The sequence below is a fragment of the Notamacropus eugenii genome, chromosome 6 (assembly GCF_028372415.1).
Source record: "Notamacropus eugenii isolate mMacEug1 chromosome 6, mMacEug1.pri_v2, whole genome shotgun sequence".
Lineage (NCBI taxonomy): Eukaryota > Metazoa > Chordata > Mammalia > Diprotodontia > Macropodidae > Notamacropus > Notamacropus eugenii.
The window spans coordinates 69146210-69169576 of record NC_092877.1 but is presented as its reverse complement, the minus strand read 5'-3'; the positions used below and the strand labels follow the sequence as shown (position 1 = coordinate 69169576).

Genomic DNA, 23367 nt, shown 5'->3' with positions numbered 1-23367 from the left:
TATTGAATTTAGAGCTAGAGGATCATTTAGAGGACACATCAGGTCTAATTCCCACATGTGACATAATAAAAAACTGAAACTCAGAAAAGTGAAGGTACTTTCCCAAGGCCCTAGAGGGAGCAAACAGCAATACTAGAATTCAAAACTTACATGCTATGTGATGTATTCAGATCTTTGTGTTGTACCTTGCACAAATCTAAGTACATAATATGGGTTCACTAAATAATATCTTTTGATTATGGTGCTTTTTTGCTGACCTTTGCCTTCCAGGTATATTTTTTTCCCCTAATAATCCCACGGAGTTGGTATCTCAGGCTTAGCAGAATATGAAAGGCAGAATGTACATTTGAAGTAGCCTCCATTTTTAGAAGATCAGAGCTCCCTGAGATATAGTGAAGGCTAAACAGGTTGTACTTTGCTTCTTTGTCAAGGTGTTAAGTCCCAGTTAACCAATGTCATAGATTAACATTGTGGTAACAACTTTTATGATAATTCAGGGCAAGCATTGCCCTCAGGTAACTTAAAATGTCTTCCCTTTCCCCATCGCCATTCACCAAAAAAAAGAAATTGAATTGTCCAACCTAATGTTTTCCCCAGCTCTTTCCACATTCACTATGAACAGTAAATAAAGTTTCCACGAGTAAGATTTTGACTAAATAGAAGGGGAAAAATGGGAATAACTAAAGCTATTCAGATGTCTAACGGCCCCACCTCAGGAGGTAATGGATTTCCTGTGATTAGAGATTTTCAGCCTGTGGCCTTCTAGGAGTCATTGAAAAAGAGATTCCTCAGTCTGCTGAGGTGCTTCCAACCCTATGATTCTGTGATAACTTGTAATCTTATTAGCCTCAAGCCTGACATCGCTAAGGCTTCCCCTAATTATTTATCGCAAAAACAGCAATAACAGTAATCTCCTTTGAACTCAAGTCTCTTCTGACTCCCAATCCAGTATTATTACTCAATGGCTTACATTTCTATAAGCTTTATGGTTTACAAAATATTGACCTCATGTTAGCCTTCTGAAGCTGGTTGGTTCTCCATTGGATCTTATTGAATGGCACTCCCAAAGCACATATGCTAACAGACACTGAGAAGGCTAACTTATTTAGGAATGTGCTTATTCCCCCTCATTTTGTCATCTCTTAATAATGAGGAAGAATTTGATTATCAAGTTTTCATCTACAAATATAATCAGTTCACAAAACAACTGAGAAGAGGAAAACTATTTCCCTGACTAAATTTTCAGGGAAAAGGATAGGATGTTCTGAATTTGAGGTCTAATCTAATTATAATCCCATCAGAAAATAAACCCAAAGAATCATCTGATATTTATATCCAAGTGAAAGGATTTCTTTTTTCTTCCTTGTTCTCTACTCTTTAAAAAAAAAAAAAAGAGTTCCTCTGTATGTGGTGTGTATGTGTGAGTGCACACATCTCTTATTTTTGCCAGCTGTGTGGTAATAATTAGTATTTCTTAACGAGTTCATATTTAAACTTTTCCATTTTTAAATGATCTAATATCATCATAAATGCCCCTTAATTAAGAGGGGTGCCATCTCCTTCAGTCACAATGAACTAGTCTCCTTGTTATCACTTCACCATTTCTTTCAAATTCATTTCTAGTCACAAAAAGGTGTGTATGGTCCATGGAATAAAGTTCTATAAAGGCTGTATTTATCATTAGTTTCAAGCCCTGTTACAACATTGCCTTTTGTCAGATGCCCTGTCACAATTCTTATCCACAGTCAGCCACATTTTCCAATAGTCAAAACCATAAAGGTGTCTGATCACTCAAGGCACACCGAGGAAGACTTGTATTCAGGTCTCTCCCCTGATACCTATTGGTTGTGTGACACTAGGCAAATCACTTAACCTCTCAATGTTCTAGACAACTCTCTGCATTATAAATTTCAAAGAAGGCACTGATCTTCATTGGTTGAGGCAATTCATTCAGATGGCAATGAAACCACAATCTATCCCTACTCATATTCTGATTTCTAGAGGTAATGTTATTAATATTATTAGTATGACATTTTATTTAGGACCTTAGGTCTATGGACTCATAACTCCAAAGCTAAAATGGCCTGCAGAGGTCATCTGGTTCAACCTATTAATTTTACAAAGAAAAAAAACTGAGGTAGTGAGCATCACGGTTAGATCCCAGATATACATCAAGTCATATAAGGCCACAAGGGGCATTTAACTTTGAGATAACTCAAGAATGGTTTAATTGCTAGCTCCAACGCAAGGCATCCCAGGTTAGTTTCCAGATTCTGAACTCATGGCTAACAAAGTTCTAGGTACAAGGAATTAATTCATTTACCTATTGGGGCAGCTAGGTGGCACAGTCGATAGAGTGTCTTAGACAAGTCCTAGCTGGGCAAGTCACCTACCCCTGTTTGACTCAGTTCCCCATCTATAAAATGAGCTGAAGAAGGAAATGGAAAAGTACTCCAGTATCTTTGCCAAGAAAACTCCAAATGTCACAAAAAGTCAAATACAACTGAAACAAGTAAAAAACAGTAACAGCAACATGGGTACTGGGGATGCCTATACTAAGGAAAAAGACAATCCTTGGTCTCAACATTAATTACCAAGAGTGGTGGTTCTTAAGGAGCATGCATCATATTTGTATTCCCTGACTTTTGACTAAATGTAGGAAGAATTATGTGGGACTTGTAATTGTATGTGTATCTGCGGGTGTCTCTGGGTAGAGTGCAAAGAATAGCACTGTACTATGAGCAAAAAAAAAAAAAATCAGAATTGAAAACCATTGACCTAAGGTTATAGAATCATCGAATTTAAAGCTGGAAAGCATGTTCCAGTCTAATCTTTTCACTTTATACATGAAGAAATAGAATCCTAGATTATTTAAGTGGCTCTCCCAAGGACATATGTGTATAAGTAGCAAAGCCAAGACCCAAAACCACCTCCTACAGTTGCAAAATCAATGCTGTTTCCAGTACACCAAACTTCCCTCAATTATGTACAGACACTGTCAGGGTCTATTGAAGCTACAGAAATGAGGGGCTTGGTTCCTGCCCTCAAGGGCCTGACAATCTATCAAAATTTTTTGTCTCATTCATTCAGTGACCTTTCCAGGACTTCCTATGTCTGAGTACCATGCTGGAAGCTGTGGATGAGACAAAGATAAATCAAAAATGATTCTTACCCTTAAGGATCTTCTACTTTATTAAGGTAGAAAAGACTACTGCTAACAGAGATTAAAAATTGACTTCACAATACAATGCAGCATAGAATCATGACATTTGAAGTAAAAGGTAGCTTAGGGTTCTAAATTTAGCCAGACCCCTTGGTTTTACAAATAAGGAAATTGTGGTCTAGGGAAAGGAAAGGATAAAACCATGACATGTCACAGAAACCTCTAAAATTCCATCTAGTCCAAGCTGTGCCTAAGAATCCTCTCTCCAGGGTACCCAAGAAGAGTTCATTTGACCTTCACCTGAAGATCCCAAGCTAGGAAGAGCCTGACATACTTCCCAAGGCAGGCCATTTTACTTCTTTAAAGTTCTCATTGTCAGGAAATGTCTTCTATAATTTCCATACATTGCTACTTGTTGTACCTTCTGAGGCCAAGTAGAACATCTAATCCCCTTACCACATAAGAGCTCTTCAAATAGTAGAAAACCAGAAGACCATTATCATGTTCTACCTCCTCTCCTACTCCTAGTACCATCAAGTGTTTTCCTCTCCAGAACAAACATTCCTTGTTCCTTGAAACAGTTCTTGACTGACATGATCCTGAGACCCTTCCATTATCCTAGAGATCTTCCTCTGAACATTTGCCACCTATCAAAGGCCTCCTATGCAATGTCACCGAGACACTTCAGTGACAGAACTAAGACTAGAGCACTGAACACAGGACCATGCTATAATCTCTGCTGTTGGAGAACTAAGTCTAAAAGCCATTTCCTATTCATTATCATATTTTGTGATAAAAATTACAAAGTTTGGGTTAGGGAATAAACACTGCAATGCCAGGAAACAAAATCAGAACCTTTGTGGAGCATAACTGAGCCTAAAAAAGCATTGAACCTTATGAGATTTATACTGCTATTTGCCAGGTATAAGTTTACTGCTGAGGCCTAACAGGGCATTTGGCAGTGAACAATACTCCAATTCAGGGCTGTAACCACAAAAGGGCATTTGGGGGCAGTATCCCATTGGGGGACGCCTGGACCCAGCTGGAAGTCCTCCCCCTTCCAGCTGTTTGTATTTTTATGCTTCCCATAACTATTTCTAAGGCCTCACTAGTACAAAATTTCTGTATTCAGCCCTCCTCCAATTTCAAAGATTTTTTTTTTTTTGTTTTATTTATGCAAAGCTATAAATCTCTCACAGCCCTCTACCATTTTCTCTGGTTCCAAGTGATTAATATCAGTTCTCTGTTGGAGGAGATCAAGCTGAATTACAATAAAGCTTCAAGGACCTCCCTAACCACCATCTAATTCCCTACACCATTCATGTTGCAGCTTTTATTTTGGGTTAGCTGACTTTCACAGAGCACTTTGTAGCTGTTCAGACCTACTGGTTTGCCCACCTCTTCCTCAGCTCATATTTATGTACCTTCTGGGAGCCACCTTTCCTAATTCCCCTGTCTATTGTCAGTCAATACACCCCTGCTTTCTCTCTGTCTCTATCTTGTTTGGTCTGTGTATCCCCTATAAGTAGTGTGGTAGTATACACAGAAGGCACTTAACAAATACTGGTTATATTGGACGAAATTAGAGTTGTGTTTGATTGAATTGGAAATGAGAGGACCCTCTGACACATTGAATTGTCCTATGTTCCTTATACTCTTTCTATGAAAATTTCTATACCATATTTTTGATGGGGTAGCAAGGGAAACAGAGCTGGTTCATGCATAGCACTGGTTTTCTGAATCTAAGATACGTATTTTTAACCTGGGATCCATGAACTTTTTTTTTAAATTTACTCATAATGGTATTTCAGTACAGTCAATTTCCCTTGTAATCCTGTGCATTTTATTTTATGCATTTAAAAACATTCTTCTGGGATCTCCATTACTAGGCTTCACTAGACTGCCAAAGGGGCTAAGATACCAAATGAAGTACAGGGCTGGCATGCCAATAGCCACACCTTGTTTCCACCCCTATTCTAGATGCCATGGACTCAGTGCACATGAGGGGTCTGTCTTCCTACCCGACTGGTGCTTTGGAAGAACTTGGCCTTAGAGATGGAAGATTCTTAGCTGGGTTAGTTCTGCCACCTACAGCTTGGAACCGACCTTCACATCAAAGGGAAGGCTTATTTGCATATGTGAATAAAAGGGAGCATGATCTCTTCATTATAAGCCCTTTGAGCATATTATTTCAGGCAGAAGAAAAATAATTCTGATAAGAATTAGAAGATAGAAGCTCTTTAAAAATGGGTGTTACTGTTGTAGGTAGGAACTTTCCATTCAAGTGTTTGTGTTAAATTCATAAAAGAGAAATTTTACCCCAAAACACAGGAAAACTGAGGTGAAGGAAAGGACTCCTCTTCCAGTCTGGGCACATGGAATTGTAATTCACTTCAATCCAATATGTATTTATTTAGCACTTACTTCGTGCTATAAGAATAAGGTTCTGGGAATCCGAAGGCTTCAGTGCAGGAGTCTTTGCCCTCAGGGAGCTTATATTCTACTGGGAGAAAAGGGGAGCAATTATATGCACAAATAAGTGAAAATGTAACAAAGTAACAAGGAGGGCGGAGTGTCCTAACACCTGGAGAATCAGGAAAGGCCCCATAGAAAAGGCTGCCCTTGGGCTGAGCCTTGAAGAAAACTCTCCCAGAGAGAAGGGAAGGGAAAGGAAATTCGATAAGTATTTATATCGCTCTTCCTACGGACCAGGAACTAAGCTGAGTGCTCCACCATTATTATTTCAACAACTCTGTGAGATAGGTACTGTTACTATCCCCATTTTATAGTTCAAGAAACTAAGGCAAAAAGAGGCTAAGCAACTTGTCCAGGTTTACACAGCTACTAAGTATCTGAGGCCAAGTCTGAATTCAAGGTATTCCTGACTTCAGGCTCAGCACTCTATCCATGAAGTGAGACAGGAGAAAATGCCAGAGATTAGAGTGTTTAGTGCTATGGAGTATCACTATTCTGGGTGATTTGGTGGGTAATTTATCATAGCCTAAGAAAAATTTAATTGAGAAGATGTAATTATTTTAGGTACTTCAATAATGAACACAGTCCAAAGCAGTTTCTTAATAAGTTTTCATCAGAGGCAGGGAGGTGTGATGGAAAGAACATTGGGCTGCCATCCTTGTTCTAGCCCCAGGTGGGCTACTCATTCTCCCTGTGACCCTCAGCAGGGAGATTTCTGAACTCCAGGCTGCCTCACTGGCAAAATGAGGGAGCTAGACAAGTTGATTACTAAGGCCCCCATCAGCTTTTGCTTTCTATAAATGCTAGCTTCTGCCGCTGTTTGTTCAGTTGTCTTATATGTGTAATATTCCTTGCACTACCTTTCAAGTGTCTTAAGAGTGCTTTGTAAACCTTAAAAGCTATTTATATGTGGTATATTATTATTAATCAATCAATAAGTATTTATGCAAACTTTACTATGAGCCACATACTGTGCTACTTAGAAGGGATAAAAGACCGTGATATAGTTTATATGTTGGCTATGCTTATCGTACATGATCTGTTTTATAACTACTCTTTTATATAGCAATTTTTCATGTGTATCCAATTACAAGGTTCCCCAGAAGATTCAGTGAAACAGTTGAGTTGAATTCCTACTATTCATTGAGTACTATATTTAGGTGATATATTCAAATCTCCCTTAAAACAATTTCCCCAGAACTCAAAATTTCTTAATGTAATAATCCATACAAAACATAATCTGATTCAGTCTAACTCAAACAGATTATCCATGAAGAATACTCACTAGGAATTGGTCTCCTTTCATGAAAGGTTTCAGGAAAACTTTGCTTCCCCTTGGACTCTGAGGAAGACAGCCTAGGACTTTGAACTCAAGTACTTTGGGGATTGCATTGTCTCCAAAAATATTGACCCAGTTTCCATCCCAGGCCCTGCATTCACAGAATGCTAATAAGTGGTTAAACATAGAAATCATATTGTCTCCGGATTACTATTATCCCTTCCACATCATCATTCTCCCCATCATGGCTTCAATATATCATGGGTTGGTATAAGAAATTAAATGGGAATTTGGGCGGAGTCTTGTAGAAGCTACAGAATATGCATGAAGGCTAGCAGATGACAAAAAAAAAGTTCAGAAATGCATAAAATATATGCATAGTATTGTATAATATTGATATAATTTGTCTTTTATGATAATAAATTATGATAATAATTCAGACTTCTCTGGGATGAAGGGAGGACCCAAAAAATTTTACTTAGATTTTCTAGATTGTGGGTGCACCATGCCCCTAACACCCATGATATGGAAGGGATAATTGTACATGCTTTTAATTTTTTTATCCAGTCAGCTTTTAGATACATGGAATGCATAAAGGTTCTTTACAGAATTAGAGAAACAATGTATGTAATACAACTACAAGAGTGCTAGATGTGAGTTTGAATTCAAGCTCTGATATTTACTAGCTGTATCATTGTCTGCCCATCTTGAATTTTTCTTAGTTTGTCAGATGAGGATACTTGAATTACTTATCTTCTGGGAGAATCAAAGAAGGTCATTTCTGACCTTTAAAGCACTGTAAAGATGAGAGCTATTCTTAAGACCAGGACTGAACATACACTAGGACATGTGAAGACGCTGTCCTACCCCTAGACCAGGTGTGGACAGAGGAACTAAGTGGAGGTCTGAAGATTCTGTTATATATACCATTTCACCACCTTTTCCCAGGCTACAATGCCCTCTTTACATCCTTACGCTGCTGCCTTGAACCTTCTTGTTTCACTGAGGAAAGAGAAGAGGAAGTTAAGAGACATAGCAAGCCAAGTAAAAAGATTACCCCTCTTCTTGAATTCACTTCTCTCTAACTGGCTGACCCGTTAACTAGCCTATAAAATCTTGGATGACTGATGGCATGATGAGGTCTTTAGGCTAAGGCCAGAAGATCCCTGACTGGGGATATGGTAGAGATGAATCTTGTTCAGATAGAGTTTGGACTAAGTAAGTTCCACAGCTTCTTCCAACACTAACTTTATGTGATTGTTAGTCAGTGATAACTGTAGATAGAAGATGAGGGTGTAATATGTTCCCTTGACATTTTGTATGTATGTCCCCATAAGTATTTTTGGACCCCTATGAGCACAAAATTTCAGTGTGGGATATAAACTGAAATGTTCAGTTTCAGTTTATATTTTACACATTTCCCCTTGGAGACATTTTAGATTTCATATGACTCTCTGAGGTCATCAGGATGAACTGTAAGATTTAAAACCCATCATTTTTTAATCCTGTTCGCTTTACTTTTTAAGTCCAGTTCATACAAAGCCAGATGGCTTCCTCTTTGCATTTTCCAGATAGAGTTTGCTATTCAACTTTACCAGGTCAGGTAAAACACAAATTGGAAACGATTAACAGCAACACTTAAGAGGGATTAGTCGTTTGGGCAAATAGATTAAAACTGATGGAGGAATTTTTCTAGGCATACTTAATGGTCTAATTCATACTTGAATTTCAGAAGAAAGAAAGAAAAGCTTTTCGTAGGGAAAAGGGAATACTGAAATAATCAGATAGAGGTGAGCTGGATGGATGTGGGTATTCCCTTCAGGGATCTAAGTCGCATCCTGTCTGTGGCCTCCCATCTTATGTTATTCTTGTCCATGACCTCCCACAAAACTCATCATAGGGTGCTCACCTAACCTGGTGGGGGCTTCTCTAGATATGTCAGTGGAGGACCGTTCGTTGGTTATCTGATTGGGGCAGCTAGGTGATGCAGTGGATAGAGTGCTAAGTGTGGAGTCAGGAAGAGCCAAGATCACATTTGGCTCTAGACGTTTAACTAGCTATGTGACCCTGGGCAAGTTACTTAACTTCTGTTTACTTTGATTTCCTTATTTATTAAAATGGGGATAATAATAGGAACTATCTCCCAAGGATCATTTTTGGAAAGTACTTAGCACAATGCCTGGCACATAGAAAGGGCTATAAAAATCTTAGCTATTACTACACTCACCATACGACCAGCCCATCTTATATTTTTGTTCATACATGTCTTTGATGATATATCCTTTATTCCACTTCTCTTCATTAATTTCTTCTTTGCAATGCATTGTAGCCTACTTGCATGCACCATGTGCCTCTCTGCTGCCTTATAGGTAATTTTTATTTTTAGTCCTTCAGTAGACCTGGTTTCATAAGGTGGACCTTGAAAAAAAAAGTTAGAAAATGCACATTTCATTCCTTTTGTAAGAGAGGTAGAGAACTATGTGTGTTCAATATCATGGAGGGATCAGTTATTTTTCTTGAACTGTTTTGTTCCTTCTTTTAAGATTTGGTAAAGGGGAAGCTTTATTGGGCAGGGAAAGGAGAAGAGATACTTTGGGAAATGAATGTGATAAAAGCAACAGTAAAACAAGACAAAAAGAAAAGAAAACATTTACAGGATATTGTTTTGTTTTTTTAAATGGAAGAGATCACGTTTCATACTGGGGAGGTAGCCTGAGTCAGGAAGACCTGAGTTGACCCTTCCTTGGGGTTGTGTATTGATTGTGTGACCCTGGGAAATCACTTTCCCTAAGTGCTCCATGTAACTGTAATACTCTTAACTGCAAAACCTTTGCAGATCTACAAGGGTAAAAGGTGTTTCCTCACTGGGTATTTCCAAACCCATGAAAGCACAGGTTCAGGCCAAAACGAACAAAAACAATAACAACAAAAATTGGTTTTGTCCCATCTCAGCACAAGGAAATAGCCTTTTTTACCCCATGACTAGCATAGAAACATGCAATAAAATTTAAATGAACCAGAATGTTCAAGGCATGGAATTTCCTGGTCAATTGAACTTACTGTGGAACTGATTTGCCAAGAAATAGAGTTGAACTTCTGCTTTGCCATGATGCTGAACCTCCAAATAATGCTGCATTACATAAATGATTATTTTTTAGGATTGTAAACCTAGAAGATGTAGGAGACAGGACTGAAACATAGACTCTGAGTGGGAACGCACTTTAGAGGTTCATAGGAGCATAGATTGAGAGCTAGAAAGGACCTTAGATGTCATTGAGACCAACGATCTCATTTTACAGATGAAGAAAGTAAGACCAGTGTTAAATAGGTTTCCCTCAGTCACACAGGCATGGTGGGATTCAAAACCTAGCCTGACTGTGGCTTCCTGACACAAAGTTCAATACTTTATTCACTACCCCCATATTGCTTCTCAAGGCAAGCCACTCAACATTGGACTTGAACCTACAAGCCTGAGGATAAGTTTCATGCTGCACAGATTCACTTAGCTAGGTTTGGATCACCTAGTTCAACTTCCCATCCACCGTCAGAATCCACTAAACAATTTTTCTGCCAAGTAACACCTAGGCTCTCCCGGAATCCTTCCTTGAATTTGGTAAATGTCCAACACAAGTTTATGAATTGAATTATCTTGTTTCCTAATGCCTTGCTCTGATTGTTAGAAAAGTTTTCCTTATATTAAAATAAAGTTGTCTCCCTATCACTTCTACCTTCTGATGTTACTTCTCTCTATGGATAAGTAGTATAAATCTACCTTTCTTCCACAGAACAGGCCTTCAATGGCCATGTTCCTCAAACTGTTTTTCCTGGTATTTCTCCAGATGTTTCAAGCAGTGTTCATTTGCCTTACTTGAAGATATACTCTACAAGTTTATTTTTTTAAGGAGGTAGTATTTGCCTACCAAATTCCTAATAACATGATTTGTTACTTTCAACTAACAAAAATCAGAAGAAAATCTAGAGGTAATTAAAACTTGCTTTTTCAAATATTTTTCACTTTAATTCTTTCAAAACACTCCTACCCCTTGATTTCATCTTCCAGTCCCCATCCTCATGTTCCAGTCTCTTAAAGTCTTAAAGTGTAAATTGAAGACACAGTAGAAAGGAAGCCACATTGAGGTAGAGTCGATATTTTCTGTATGTACTAGTAATCATATTTATGACCATCAAAATCAGGATGGAATGAAGGAGTAGAAGGGCAGATGGATCAGAGAGAAGAGTCTGAGACTACTTCTCAGCCTCTTTTGCTGGCAAACCTTCTATATCATGCCCCTGAATGTAATTGCCCCCCAGTCTCTGTCTGGAGTCCTCTTATATTTTCTCTTTATATTCTTTCATTCAGTAACTTCATCAGCTTTCATGGGCTTCATTATCATCTCTATATAGATGACTTCCATGTATTTATACACAGACCTGTCTAACAGCAACACTTAAAAAGAGATACACTGAAGAGGGGAAGAGACTAGAGAGGTAGGAAGACCAATTAAGAAGCTATTGCAGTAGTCAAGGAGAGAGGTACAGAGCAAGCTCCTGAACATCTGAGCTGATGGTGGTCTTGTGAATAGAAAGAAGGAGATGGATGAGAGTGCTGCCATGGAGATAGAAATGACAATATTTAAAAACCAATTAAAATGTCTAGTCTTTCTATTGAGCTCCAGTCATCCATCACCAACATCCTATTCAGTATCTTAAACTGAATGCCCCCATAGACATGTCAAGCTTACCTTCCATAAAGTTTTACTCATTCATTATCTTTTCCCCAGAATACAGCCCTCTTTACACAATTCTCTTGGGTTTACAACTTTGGCATCATACTGGATTCCTTGCTCTTCCTGACCTACATTTTTAATCCGTTTTTAAGTATTGTCTTTTCTACCTCCATGGCAGCACTTTCATCCATCCCCTTCTTTCTATTCATGTGAACACTATCAGCTCAGAAGTTCAGGTGCTCCATACCTCTCTCCTTGACTATTTCAATAGCTTCTTAATTGATCTCCTTGCCTCTGTTTCCTCCCCTCTTCAGTGCATCCTTTATACAACTGTTACAGTGATTTTTATAAAATGTGTATCTGACCATGTCACTTCCCTACTCAATAAACCCCAATGGCTCGTAAATAATTGTTTCTAGGGTCAATTACTGGATCCTCTGTTTGACTTTTAAAACCCTTTAAAGCCTGACCCCAACTCTGCCTTTGTAAATGTGTACATTATTTCCCTTACCACACTCTATGGTCCAGCCAAATTGATCCTCTTTCTTTTTCTCATGCATGACACTTTAGCTAAGGGGTGTAGTAGATAGAATGCTGGCCCAGGAGTAAAAAAAGACTTGAGTTCAAATCATGCCCTATACATATAATTGGCAATCAACAAACATGTGCTAATTATCACTTTCACTATGACCACTTCCTTGAAGTTCAAGTTTTATTATCTTTTCTGGCTTCCATGCCATACAATCCATTTCATTTTTTAACCTAAAGTTTTTCTATTTATGCCTACTAAATTTCATCTTATTAGATTAGACCCCCTATTGAGATCTTTTTTGTATTCTGATTCTTTTATCAAATGTGTTAGACATAACACCCAGTTTTGGGTCATTTGTAACTTTGATAAGCATGCCATCTATTCCTTTTCAATCCACTGGCCACCTTTTTAAATGAAGCAGGGTCAAGGAAAGCGCTTTTTGCCACTGTGTTAGCCTCAATTCATTAATCATCATTTTTTGGATATAATTGTTCAACCGTGCATATAATTGGACCATCATCTAGCCCTCTTCTTTCTACCTTGTCCTCAAGGATATTATGAGGTACTTTGTCAAATGATATAGCTATTCCATGGCTCTGATCTGCCAAAGAGGAAATGGACTTGGCGTGGCATAACTTACTCTTCATGAACCCATGCTGGGTTATACTCATCACCTCATCCCTTTCCAAGCATTCACAAATCATACTTTTAATAATGTACTGAAGAATTTTGCCAGGAATTGATGTTAAGTTTAGCAGCCTGTAGCTTTAAAAAAAAAATCTGTCTTCCTTCTAAAATCAGGACATATATCTTTGAGCAGTCTCGTGGCATTTAACTTTAGTATGATGGTAACTTTGTACTCATCCTCAGCTACCTGCCCTTGTTCTTTTCTTTTCTGCATATCTTAAAAAGGGGTTGGCCAATGTGTTCCCCCCAGGTACCTATAAATTCCCTTAATCCCCCTTGCCCTTCACTGGGATAGTTTGTGTTCATGTCATGAAGAAATCATTCTTGAGAAATCTGCTTTCCCCAAATCCATGCTACACTTCAGACTATGCTCAGATCTCCCTTCCTGTACCTATCAGGAACTCTAAAATGGCATGGTCACATCCTCCCAAGATTCTCATTTTTTCTCCCTCAGCAGCCAGTTAGTTTTCAACAGTAAGAAGCAGATCCACAATAGAAGGCCTCCACTTTCTTCCATGTTTTGGAAGACTGATATTTCCGTCAGCCCTATTTAAGAAGTAATCAGCAGCTTGATTTTCTGAGAGAGAGCAAAAGCAAGAATAAAAGACAATATTTACCCAATTTGTTTTGTTTTTAAATTGTATAATAGAAAGTAGACTAGGACTTCTATGGAAGGAGTAATCACTTTAGGCTAGGAAATAAAGAAAAGCTTCTTAGGGAAAGTAAGATTTGATCTAGGATGAGGAGTAGGAGGGTGAGGGACACATAAAGTACAAATGAATTAAGGAATCCCACAACATAACTGATGCAGAAAACCTCAAGGTGAGTTCAAGTTCATCACTTATTAGCACTAGACTGGACCTTAGAGGCCTTCTTGTCTTGCCTACTTCTGCAGCTAAGGAAATAGTGACCTAAATATAGAGCCACTTGCCCTAGGATCACACAGGGAGTTAAATGATGGAGCCAGCATTCAAGCTCCATCCAATATTCTTTCCCCTACACTAGGCTTCCATAGTGAGTAAATCACTTCAGTTGAGGGAGCATCCATAGATGTGAGTAAGTAAGGAACTAGAGCCAAATTATAGAAGGTTTTGAATGCCAGGCTAAAGAGTTTAGACTTTTTCCCATAAAAAGTGGGAAGCAGTAAGAGCTAGGGTTCTTTATCTAGGATCTTATTTATGGATAGATTTGCAGGGTCTAGGAACTTGGATGGGGGGAAAATACATCTTTGTTTTTAACTAACCTCTAACTCAAACTTAGCATTTGTTTTGATTTTGAATTTTTTTAAGAGAACATTTCTCTAAAAGAGGTCCAGGTTGCCCAAAGGGGTTCATGAAACAAACAAGGTTAAAAAGCCTGAATTAAAATATTTTGAGCATGGCTGCAACATGATAAGTGGGGAGAGATCTGGAGGCTGAAGAGAATTCTAGGCTCATATCTCACAATGGGTGAGAGACAAATGTGTATCCATAGGTCAGTGGTGAAAATACATTGCTCCTCTATTTCCCTCTGAAGTGGCATGACAAACAGAATTATAACATGGGATGATTACCCAATGAAAGGTTATAAACCAACTTTTGGACAAGAAAAAACAGGGTGTGATGATTGCATGGTGAAATAGGGTAACTACAGTAAAAGGCTGTTGCGGCAGTCCTAATACAAGTTGGTAGGCACCTCTACTAATTTCATGGTAGAGGAATACACAGAATTGTTGTCAGTCCTTTGTTTGCCTGGGAATTAGATTTAAGTGAGGCAGAGCTACACAGTCATCAGTCTCACTCTCTGAGTCCAGTGGCAAGACAAAAGTCAGGATGACTTGTGAATGCACAGGAAAAGTCAGAAGCAAGAGATCTTTTGAAGAATGTACCATGTTGAGAAATGACTTTGTAAACTTGTAAAAACACCCTTTGAATACTGAGTATTGCTGTTTTTAGATATTTAAGAAATCAAGTTTATTCTTACTGTTCAGTCTTTTTCAGTCATGTCCAACTCTTGTCATTCCATTTGGGGTTTTCTTGGAAAAGATACTGGGATGGTGTGTTATTTCCTTCTGTAGCTTATTTTAGAGATGAGGAAACTGAGGCAAACATGAAGTGACTCATCCAGGGTCACACCACTGGCAAGTGCCTGAAGCTGGATTTGAACAGAAGTCCTCCTGCTTCCAGGCCAAGCACTATCTCTACTACACCATCTAGCTGCCCTTTTCTTATAGATAAAGCACAAATGTTTGGAAGCTCAGACTGTAATCTGAGAAAGAGTTAACTATTCCCACTGAATGCCTTCTTATTCTGGCTCTTTGGGCATGGTGCAGGTGCTAATACTGGCATCGCAGTTGGAGAAAAATAGATTATGAAGGGATTGCCTTGCAAAGCCAAACCTACAATGTGTAATATTCCAGGAGTTAAAAAATAAAATTTAAGCTGAGAAATTTTTGTCACAGAATTTAATATGTTAAAAGAAGGCAGGGAGAATCCTTCTCAGATTCAAGCTAATACTGTGCATATTTTATAATTTTTCATTACATATTGCTAACCTCATATCCAGAGAGCATTTATACTCATAGAAATGTATGATTTTTGTACACACCACAATCCATGACTTATAATCAAAGGCCAACAGCAAAGTGACAGGAGACATGAGAAATTAAATACAAATACGATGTATCTTTGAACCCTAGAGTTCTAAGACTAGAAGGTTATCTGATCTAACCTTCTCATTTTGCTGTTGAAGAAACAAAGACTGAGTCCCACCAAAGTAAGGCAACTCAGTAACACACACACAGTAACTTAGGGGCAGAACTGAAATTAGACTGCAGGTCCCCTCACTGTCAAGTTGGTGTGCTTTCTGCCACACCACTCACTTGCTGAATAAAAGAAAACCAGACCTGAGAGTCTATGGCTTCATTGCTATTCATTCCAAATGGTACTGAAAAAGAATTATGTAGCCCAACCTAAGTTAGGCAGGAAAGAATTGAAATATATGAGAATCATACAGCAGGGGCAGTGTCTCCCACCCCACCCCATATATCTATCTACATTTACGTAAAAGGAAGGGCTGTCATGTAGAAGATTAGATTTGTCCTGCTTGGTTCCAAAGGGCACTCCTAGAACAATCAACAAGGTTTCAATGAGGCAGATTTTAGCTTCATGTAAGGAAAAGCTTCCTAATAAGTACAGCTGTCCCAAACTGAAATGAGGCTGCTCCATAAGTCAATGGGTTTCCCTTCATTGGCCATCTTCAGACAGAGGCTGGATGAGGATTTGTCAAGAATGTCATGCAATTCTTATTCAAATATGGGTTTGCCTAGATGACTTCTGAGGTCCTTTCCAACCCAGAGATGATGGATTTCTATGAAATGTCACTTTTCCAACATTATTTGGAGGGGGTGGGGGGAATAAAGGGGAGGGAGAAATTGCTCCATTTGCCAATTTGTGGCATTGTCAGTCATTTCTTAAAAACCCTTCAGAAAATTCAAGAAAATTGATACTGTAAATCTTTGAGTAAGTTTTGAAAGAACTGAGAAAGTCTATTCAGAACAGCAAAGATAACAATTCCAGTATCTTCCTGCTATGCTAGCCATCTTCACTAATCACTGGATTTTGGAGTTAGAAGGAAACTTAAAACTAATGTAGGCACAGAATTATAAAATTAGAGTTGGAAAATACCTAGAGGCAAGGATGTGCAGGTCAGTGGCTTCACAACTGGCTCTCTGCAAAAAAAAAAAAAATTTATATATATATATATATATATATATATATATACATATACATATACATACACACACACACATATATGTAGGTATGTATATGTATACACACATATGTACGTACATATATACGTATATACATATATATATGCCCATGACATGCTTTTAAGTTTAATCTGCTTTAACATTTTCTTACCACTTCCCCCCATTACATTTTAAAACAATTTTTAACATTTTTAAAAGTTTGAGCTCCAAATTCATCTACCCAATCAGCAATAAACCAAGCCTGATTTGTAGCATTTGCCAGTTTCCAAGATGTAAGTGCTCATACTGAAAATTTAATAATTGACTCTCAAAAGCTGATATGAGCCAAATTTCAGTTCACCCTCATGACTCAGAGGTCATGTAGCCCAACTCTTGCTCTCAACATGAATCCCAGCCACAACATTCCTAACCAAATGGTCATGCAGCCTTTGCTTCCAGTAATTGGAACTCTCAACTCTTTGAGTCTTCCCATTCCACCTGTGAACAACTTGATTGTTAAGACCTTTTTCCTCCTGTTGAACTCAAACTCTGTAACTTTTATCCAGTGATCCCAGCTGTTCCCTGTAGGGCCATTTGACAGACCACCCTTTAAATATCTAAAGACTTACAGGGTGTACCCCACCAAATCTTCTCTTTGTCAACTAAAAAGACCCCATTCCTTAAAATGATACTCCTTGGGCATGTTTCCAGGCTGCCCACCAACTTGTCACGTTCCTGTGAATGCTTTCAAGTTCATCAATATCTTCTAAAATGTGGCTCCCAGAAATGGTTTCCATATCTATCTCATTTAATGTTTATCACATTTACGATTTTCAGAGCACTTGGCTCAGCCCAGGTAAAGTTGCCAAAACAAAACACAATCCAACTCTTGTCTTGCTAATGAGGAAACTGAGGCCCAGAGAATGTGATCCAAAATGCCAAAAAGTGGTAGGAAAGCTGAGACTAAAACCCAACTCTCCCAATTCTCAATCTAGGATGCTTTAAGACAATACTTTGATATCCTCTTATTTAGTTATCATTTGAGCTGTTTCTAAGATTCATTCTTTAATTACTCATTATCTTTTTTTCCCCTCGGAAAGTTGATCCTTCAGGTTCAAATTCTTTTCCTAGGCAATATATAGACACTCTTTGTTGCACAATAATGTATAATAGCAATTAGCAAGTTGTCTCACTGTTACATTCCAGTGGGGGTTATTAGATCCTTGGTATATTTGTAGAAGGGTGGAGACTAGTCACCTGGAAACTCTCTTATCCCCAATTACCCATTGTATGGATTACTATGTGGTAAACCTGCAGCCATATGAAGAAAGAATGAGCATGATAGCCCACAAAATTATCATATCCTGAAGAGTTTTTTTTTCAAGGATATAGTATAGCCAAGATGATTTCAGACAGACTACAAGTACAGGTTGGAATACAGAAACTAAAGGGCCCTTCCTTCCATACTATGGACTATGTCTCATCAAGTTTGTAAAGTCAGTGCTCAGCTCATTGATGTTATCACCAATGACCATGTGAAGTTTGTGGGGCAATATAACAATGTATTTTGTGACTTACTTCCTCTCCTTTTGTAGAGTAAAACCCCTCATTTCTGATATCTGCACCCCTCTCTTGACAACCTATACCTCAGAGATTTGGAGATGAGATGATTGGCCAAGAAACAGATGGCCAAGCTTATGGCTGGTCTTTCTGGATCTCTATCCCATGCAACAACTCTGACCCCCAGTGCACTGTGGGTAGAAGGTCTCTCAGGAGTAGCACGCACAATAAGGCTTCTCCCAGCAGCCCCATACACAACCTTGTCAAGGACCATTATTTTCAGACAGAGTTGAGAAGAGTCTCAGTGAAAATCTACTCCAGTCCATTAGCCCCTACTTGTTTTCTATCCTTTCCACCACACTCTGTCATCCCTTTCCCTACCAGTTCCAAAAGAAGCAGCCTCTGAAAAATCCACTAAAGAACACTGTGTAGGCCTCATTTTGAACTGATTGTTCTTAAAGACATATTAAAGACATCGCAACCATGAAACCTGGAAGAAACCATATTCATTTGCTGAAATATGAACCAATATAAATACAAAGGGCATTCTTTTTTTCCAAAAGCAAACAATGCCAAAGGTTTTTCCAAATAAAACAAAAGCAAAATTCTTAATAATTAGTAAGCCTGCTGAAATGAGATCAGAGATTGGGAGCAACTGTCAAGGATCTAGGTCTCAGGAATGTGACAAAGCTCAGAGATGACATATAGATAGTCATTTCTCCTTCCTAGGACTTAACTTCATCCATAAAAGTGGGACTTGGGCTAGATTTCTCAGAGTCTTTCCAGTTCTAACATTCTGTGTGCCATCATAAAATATGAATTATGACAAGAAAATGAGAGTTTGAGTAAATGAATTGTTTAGGTATCCTTTAACCTCTTCTGTTTCAAACAAAATTATTTATTTTATAAGTTTATAAATTATTTATTTACAAATTATTTGTTTCAATAACTAAATATTTTGCTAGATCTGAAAGTTCATCATTCAGTTACCACTACAGAGAACCTTTGGGTGGCAGGCCAGAACAAGGAGGCTTTTCACGAAGTTCAAGGGTGTTAGTCATGAAAAAAACACATTTGTCAAGCAAACCAGGAGGCTAAAGGGTAATTGAATATATGAATATATGCTATGTAATTCAAGTATCTCTTATCTTTACTTGAAATCTCCTTTATGAATATGTTTCTTGCAGTCAGGATTAGTAGACTGATAGAGACATATAGATAATTAATCCATCAGAACTCTCAGCTGGTCCAATATCCATATCTACTCACTGGATCTACCCACAATATTCCTCTCACTGCTGGAAGATAGTTTTGTTTCAATCGTTTTGTTCTTCCATTTTCCAAAACTATGATTGAGTTAAATTCAACAAGCATATGTATTGGCTGCTACAGGTGGCAAAGCGTTACTTTGGGAGTTGGGGATAAGTTATCTCGTACTGTCCTCGTAGAGATCACAGTCTGATGGTCTGTGTCATCTTCTTGACCAGAGTAAAAGCAAATAATCATCCAGGGAGAATGTTATGGTGCCAATGAATTCATTTCAACAAACATTTATTCATTGCCTACTATGTACAGGGCAATATGCTAGGTGAGACATGATGAAGACTGACACAGGACATCTTCTCAATGGCTAAGGAGTTTGTAAGGCAGCTAGTGGAACAGTGGATAGAGCCCTAGACCTAGAATTAGGAAGGCCTGTGTTCACATCTGGCCTCAGATACATACTAGCTATGTGGCCCTGGGCAAGTCATTTAACCTTGATTTGCCTCTGTTTCTTCAACTGTAAAATGGAGATAATAATCACATCTACTTCCCACTTAGCACAGTGCTTGGCACATAAGGGGTAATTCATAAATGCTTCTCCCTTTCTCCCTGCGACCCTTCCCTTCTCCAATCAGTGGGCAGTGAAGGGTCTGAGGGTTCTGAGCAGCAGAGTGATATGAGCAGGGCCGTGCACTGGAAAGCTTCCTCTGGCTTTTGGACATAGCAAGACTGAAGCAGGGAGACCCTGGGCTATGAAGGAAGACAGGAATGAGAATAAAACAGAATGGTCATGGGAAAACTCTGAGGGGAACAGAAGGAAACTTTCTTCTTGGAAAAACTTGACTTACTAGGTCTGTCACATTCATCATTTTGCTTCTCCCAAGTCCAAAAGACATCTTATTTAACTTTGGCCATGGTACGGTCTAAAGGGCCCTGTCTCTAGAGTCAGAGAACCCGGATTCAAATCCTCCCTCTGATGATTATCTGGATGACCTTAGACAAGACAGAGTTGTACTAGGTGGTCTCTGTAACTCTCTTTCCAGCTCAAGATCCACCCACCTAGGACTCTGTTGTAACTCACAGGCTCAGACCTTAAATACAGAGACTAGTAGAACTCAGCAAAGAAGAGATGATCAGTCTATGGACTTTTCTAACCCCGTCTGCAGCCCTGTCCCAGACACACAAAGATTAATTAGTGATTAGTAGTAGCATTGCAGAATACAAATGGGTGGCTGTGTCAAAGGATCATCAGAAGTTGAGGAAATGAAGAAGCTCTTTGTATGAATGAGTATAGGCCTACTACAGTTCAAATCACTTAAATCCAATTCACATGCAAGTCAAGACATCACCCCATGATGCCATTGGTACTCTGAAAACAAAAGATGAATAGCTATAGACATACCCTGAAAATGTAGGTTTGGTTCCAGACCACCACAATAAAACACATCACAATAAAGCAAGTCACATGATTTTTTTTTATTTTCCAGTGTATATAAAAGTTGTATTTACACTATACTATAGCCTACTATGTAATAATTTATGTCTTTAAAAAGTATATACCTTAATTTAAAAATATTTTATTTTCTTGAAATGGTAACCATCATCTGAGTCTTCAGAGAATTGTAACCTCTTTGCTGGGGTGGCCGTAGCAATTTCTTAAAATAAGACAAGAATGAAGTTTGCTTCATCCATTGACTCTTCCTTTCTCTTCTCTTTCTCTTATTAATTGGCCTGATTTCAATATTGTTGTGTCTCTGGGAATAGGGAGGCCTGAGGAGATGGAGAGAGATGGGGAATGGAGCAGTCAGAACAGACACAGCATTTATTAAGTTAATCATGTTTTATGGATTCAGTTTGTGGCATCCCAAAACATTTACAATAGTAACATCAAAGATCACTGGTCACAGATCATCATAACTGGTCATATAATAATGTATTGAAGAATAAGCACATATCCATTCCTGAACTCCTGGTGGTCAGTCACCCTTCCTTACGACACTTTTTCCACTGTCTAAGCACCTAACATGGGTCCTTTGCCGCTTCTCAACTTTTTCTTTGTTTTTGAAATCCTTCTGCTTTTTAAAAAAGAAACTTCTGTCTGTGTAATAATCTGGAGAGAGGACATAACTTTTTCAAGAGCCCTTACCTTCTCTTCCAGGAGGCAAACCAGCCTGCACTTTGAGAATGGATAATGATACTTGGCTATGGCAAGTCATTGTAAACTCCTTCCTGCTTTCCATTCTTTCAGCAGGAGAGATCTTCAGAACTTTGTCATTGGTGGAGGTGGGTGGTATTGAGGTGGTGAAAGAGTAATCTAGTCTTTCTAACAGTTGAGCAGTAACGGGAAAGGGGACTGGATCATTACAATCGTTTTGGAAAATAATTTGGAATTGTGTAAATAAACTAACCAAAATGTCCCTATCTTTTAACCCAGAGATTGCTCTGTTAGGCTTATATCCCAAGGAGGTTACTGAGAAGAAGGAAGTCCCCATATTTATAGTAGCAATGTTTGTAATAGCAAAGAATTGGAAATATAGTAGATGCCCACCAGCTGGAGAATGACTAAACAAACTGTGGTGCATGAATACAAATGAATATTACTGTGCTATAAGAAATTATTTGTGTGCTGAATACAGAGCAACATGGCAAGAACTATATGAACTGATGCAGAATGAAGTAAACAGAGCCAAGAAAACAATATACCCAACAACTACCACAATGGAAAGAACAACCGTGAAAAAAAAATCAAAAGTCAGTGTTTAAAATTACAAAAAAAAGAAAAACAAAACACAAAACGAGCAAAGTTTAAAGGAAGAGAACTGAGAGGACACCCCCCCCATCCCATCCATCTGCTGAAGTGGAAGGTCCACAAATGTCTTACATTGCACATATTTCCAGACTTTTTCTATGTATTAATTGGTTATGCTGATTTTTTTCCTTTAAAAAAAATACTAGGTATTATATGGAATAGCTCTGTGGGCAGGGGAAGGGGAAAAACAGAGGAGGGGGAAATGGTGGTGATGGAAAAAAATGAAATATATCAATTAAAACATTAAAATTATTTTTCACAAATAAAGAGACCAAATATATAGAGATAGCACCTAACTATGAGCAAAACGTGGATACATGCAGTATATTCGTTATATATCATTGAAAAGTGCTTTGTAAACCTTGAAATGCTATATGAATGTGAGTTATTATTTTACTACTGTGCTGTGGTGCCAAAAAATAAATGATAATTTAAGGTGCCATAAATTGTTAATAAGATTTTTTCTCTAACGGATATATTAGAAAAACAAAGCCAAGAAACATTAAAGCTTCAATAAGCTCTCAGATTGCTCCCAGTGGTTTTAATTATCAAGATAGCATGGTGCAGTTCAGAGCACCAAACTTAGAACCAGAAGACCTGAATTTGAGTTTCAGCTCCGCTCCTTGCTACCTGTGACCTTAAGCAGTTTTCTGAGCTTCTATTTCATTATCTGTGAAATGGGGATAATATTTTCATTAACTACCTTAAAAAGATGGTATGAAGATAATATATGCAAAGTGCCACACTAGCATAGCTGCCTTCATCATTATTGTTACAATCAATATGGCCAAATGCAAATATGTTTCTTCTATTCATTGCAGTTGTGTGTAATACTGGAACCAATGCAAGAACTGATGTCAAGACATAAAACTTACAATCTCAGTCCCCGAGACTGCCTGAAGACGTGCTTGTTTCAGAAATGGCAGCGCATGGTGGCACCTCCAGGTAACTTTTTTTTTTCTTCCTCCTGCTTACATTTGCACATGTTTCAATTTTGGATGAACTGATGGGAAAAACATGGGGAGTAACTTAACACCATTTACAAAAGTAATATGCCCATGCTTTCTTGAAGAACTTTGAATAATAAAATTTTAGAGTTGGACAAAATCTTAGTAGTTTTTGTTTACCGTTCAGTTGTTACA

The 23367-nt window shown here is 38.3% G+C and overlaps 1 protein-coding gene across 10 annotated transcripts in view; it reads left to right on the top strand.

The window, feature by feature from the left end:
- Positions 1–23367, top strand: part of LDB2 (LIM domain binding 2) — a 401477-nt gene that overhangs the window by 365916 nt on the left and 12194 nt on the right. For all 10 annotated transcript variants that reach the window (XM_072620327.1, XM_072620326.1, XM_072620333.1 and 7 more), the window contains one exon: positions 23047–23170. In XM_072620327.1, the coding sequence (XP_072476428.1) occupies positions 23047–23170 (124 nt within the window). The remainder of the gene's footprint in view (positions 1–23046; positions 23171–23367) is intronic.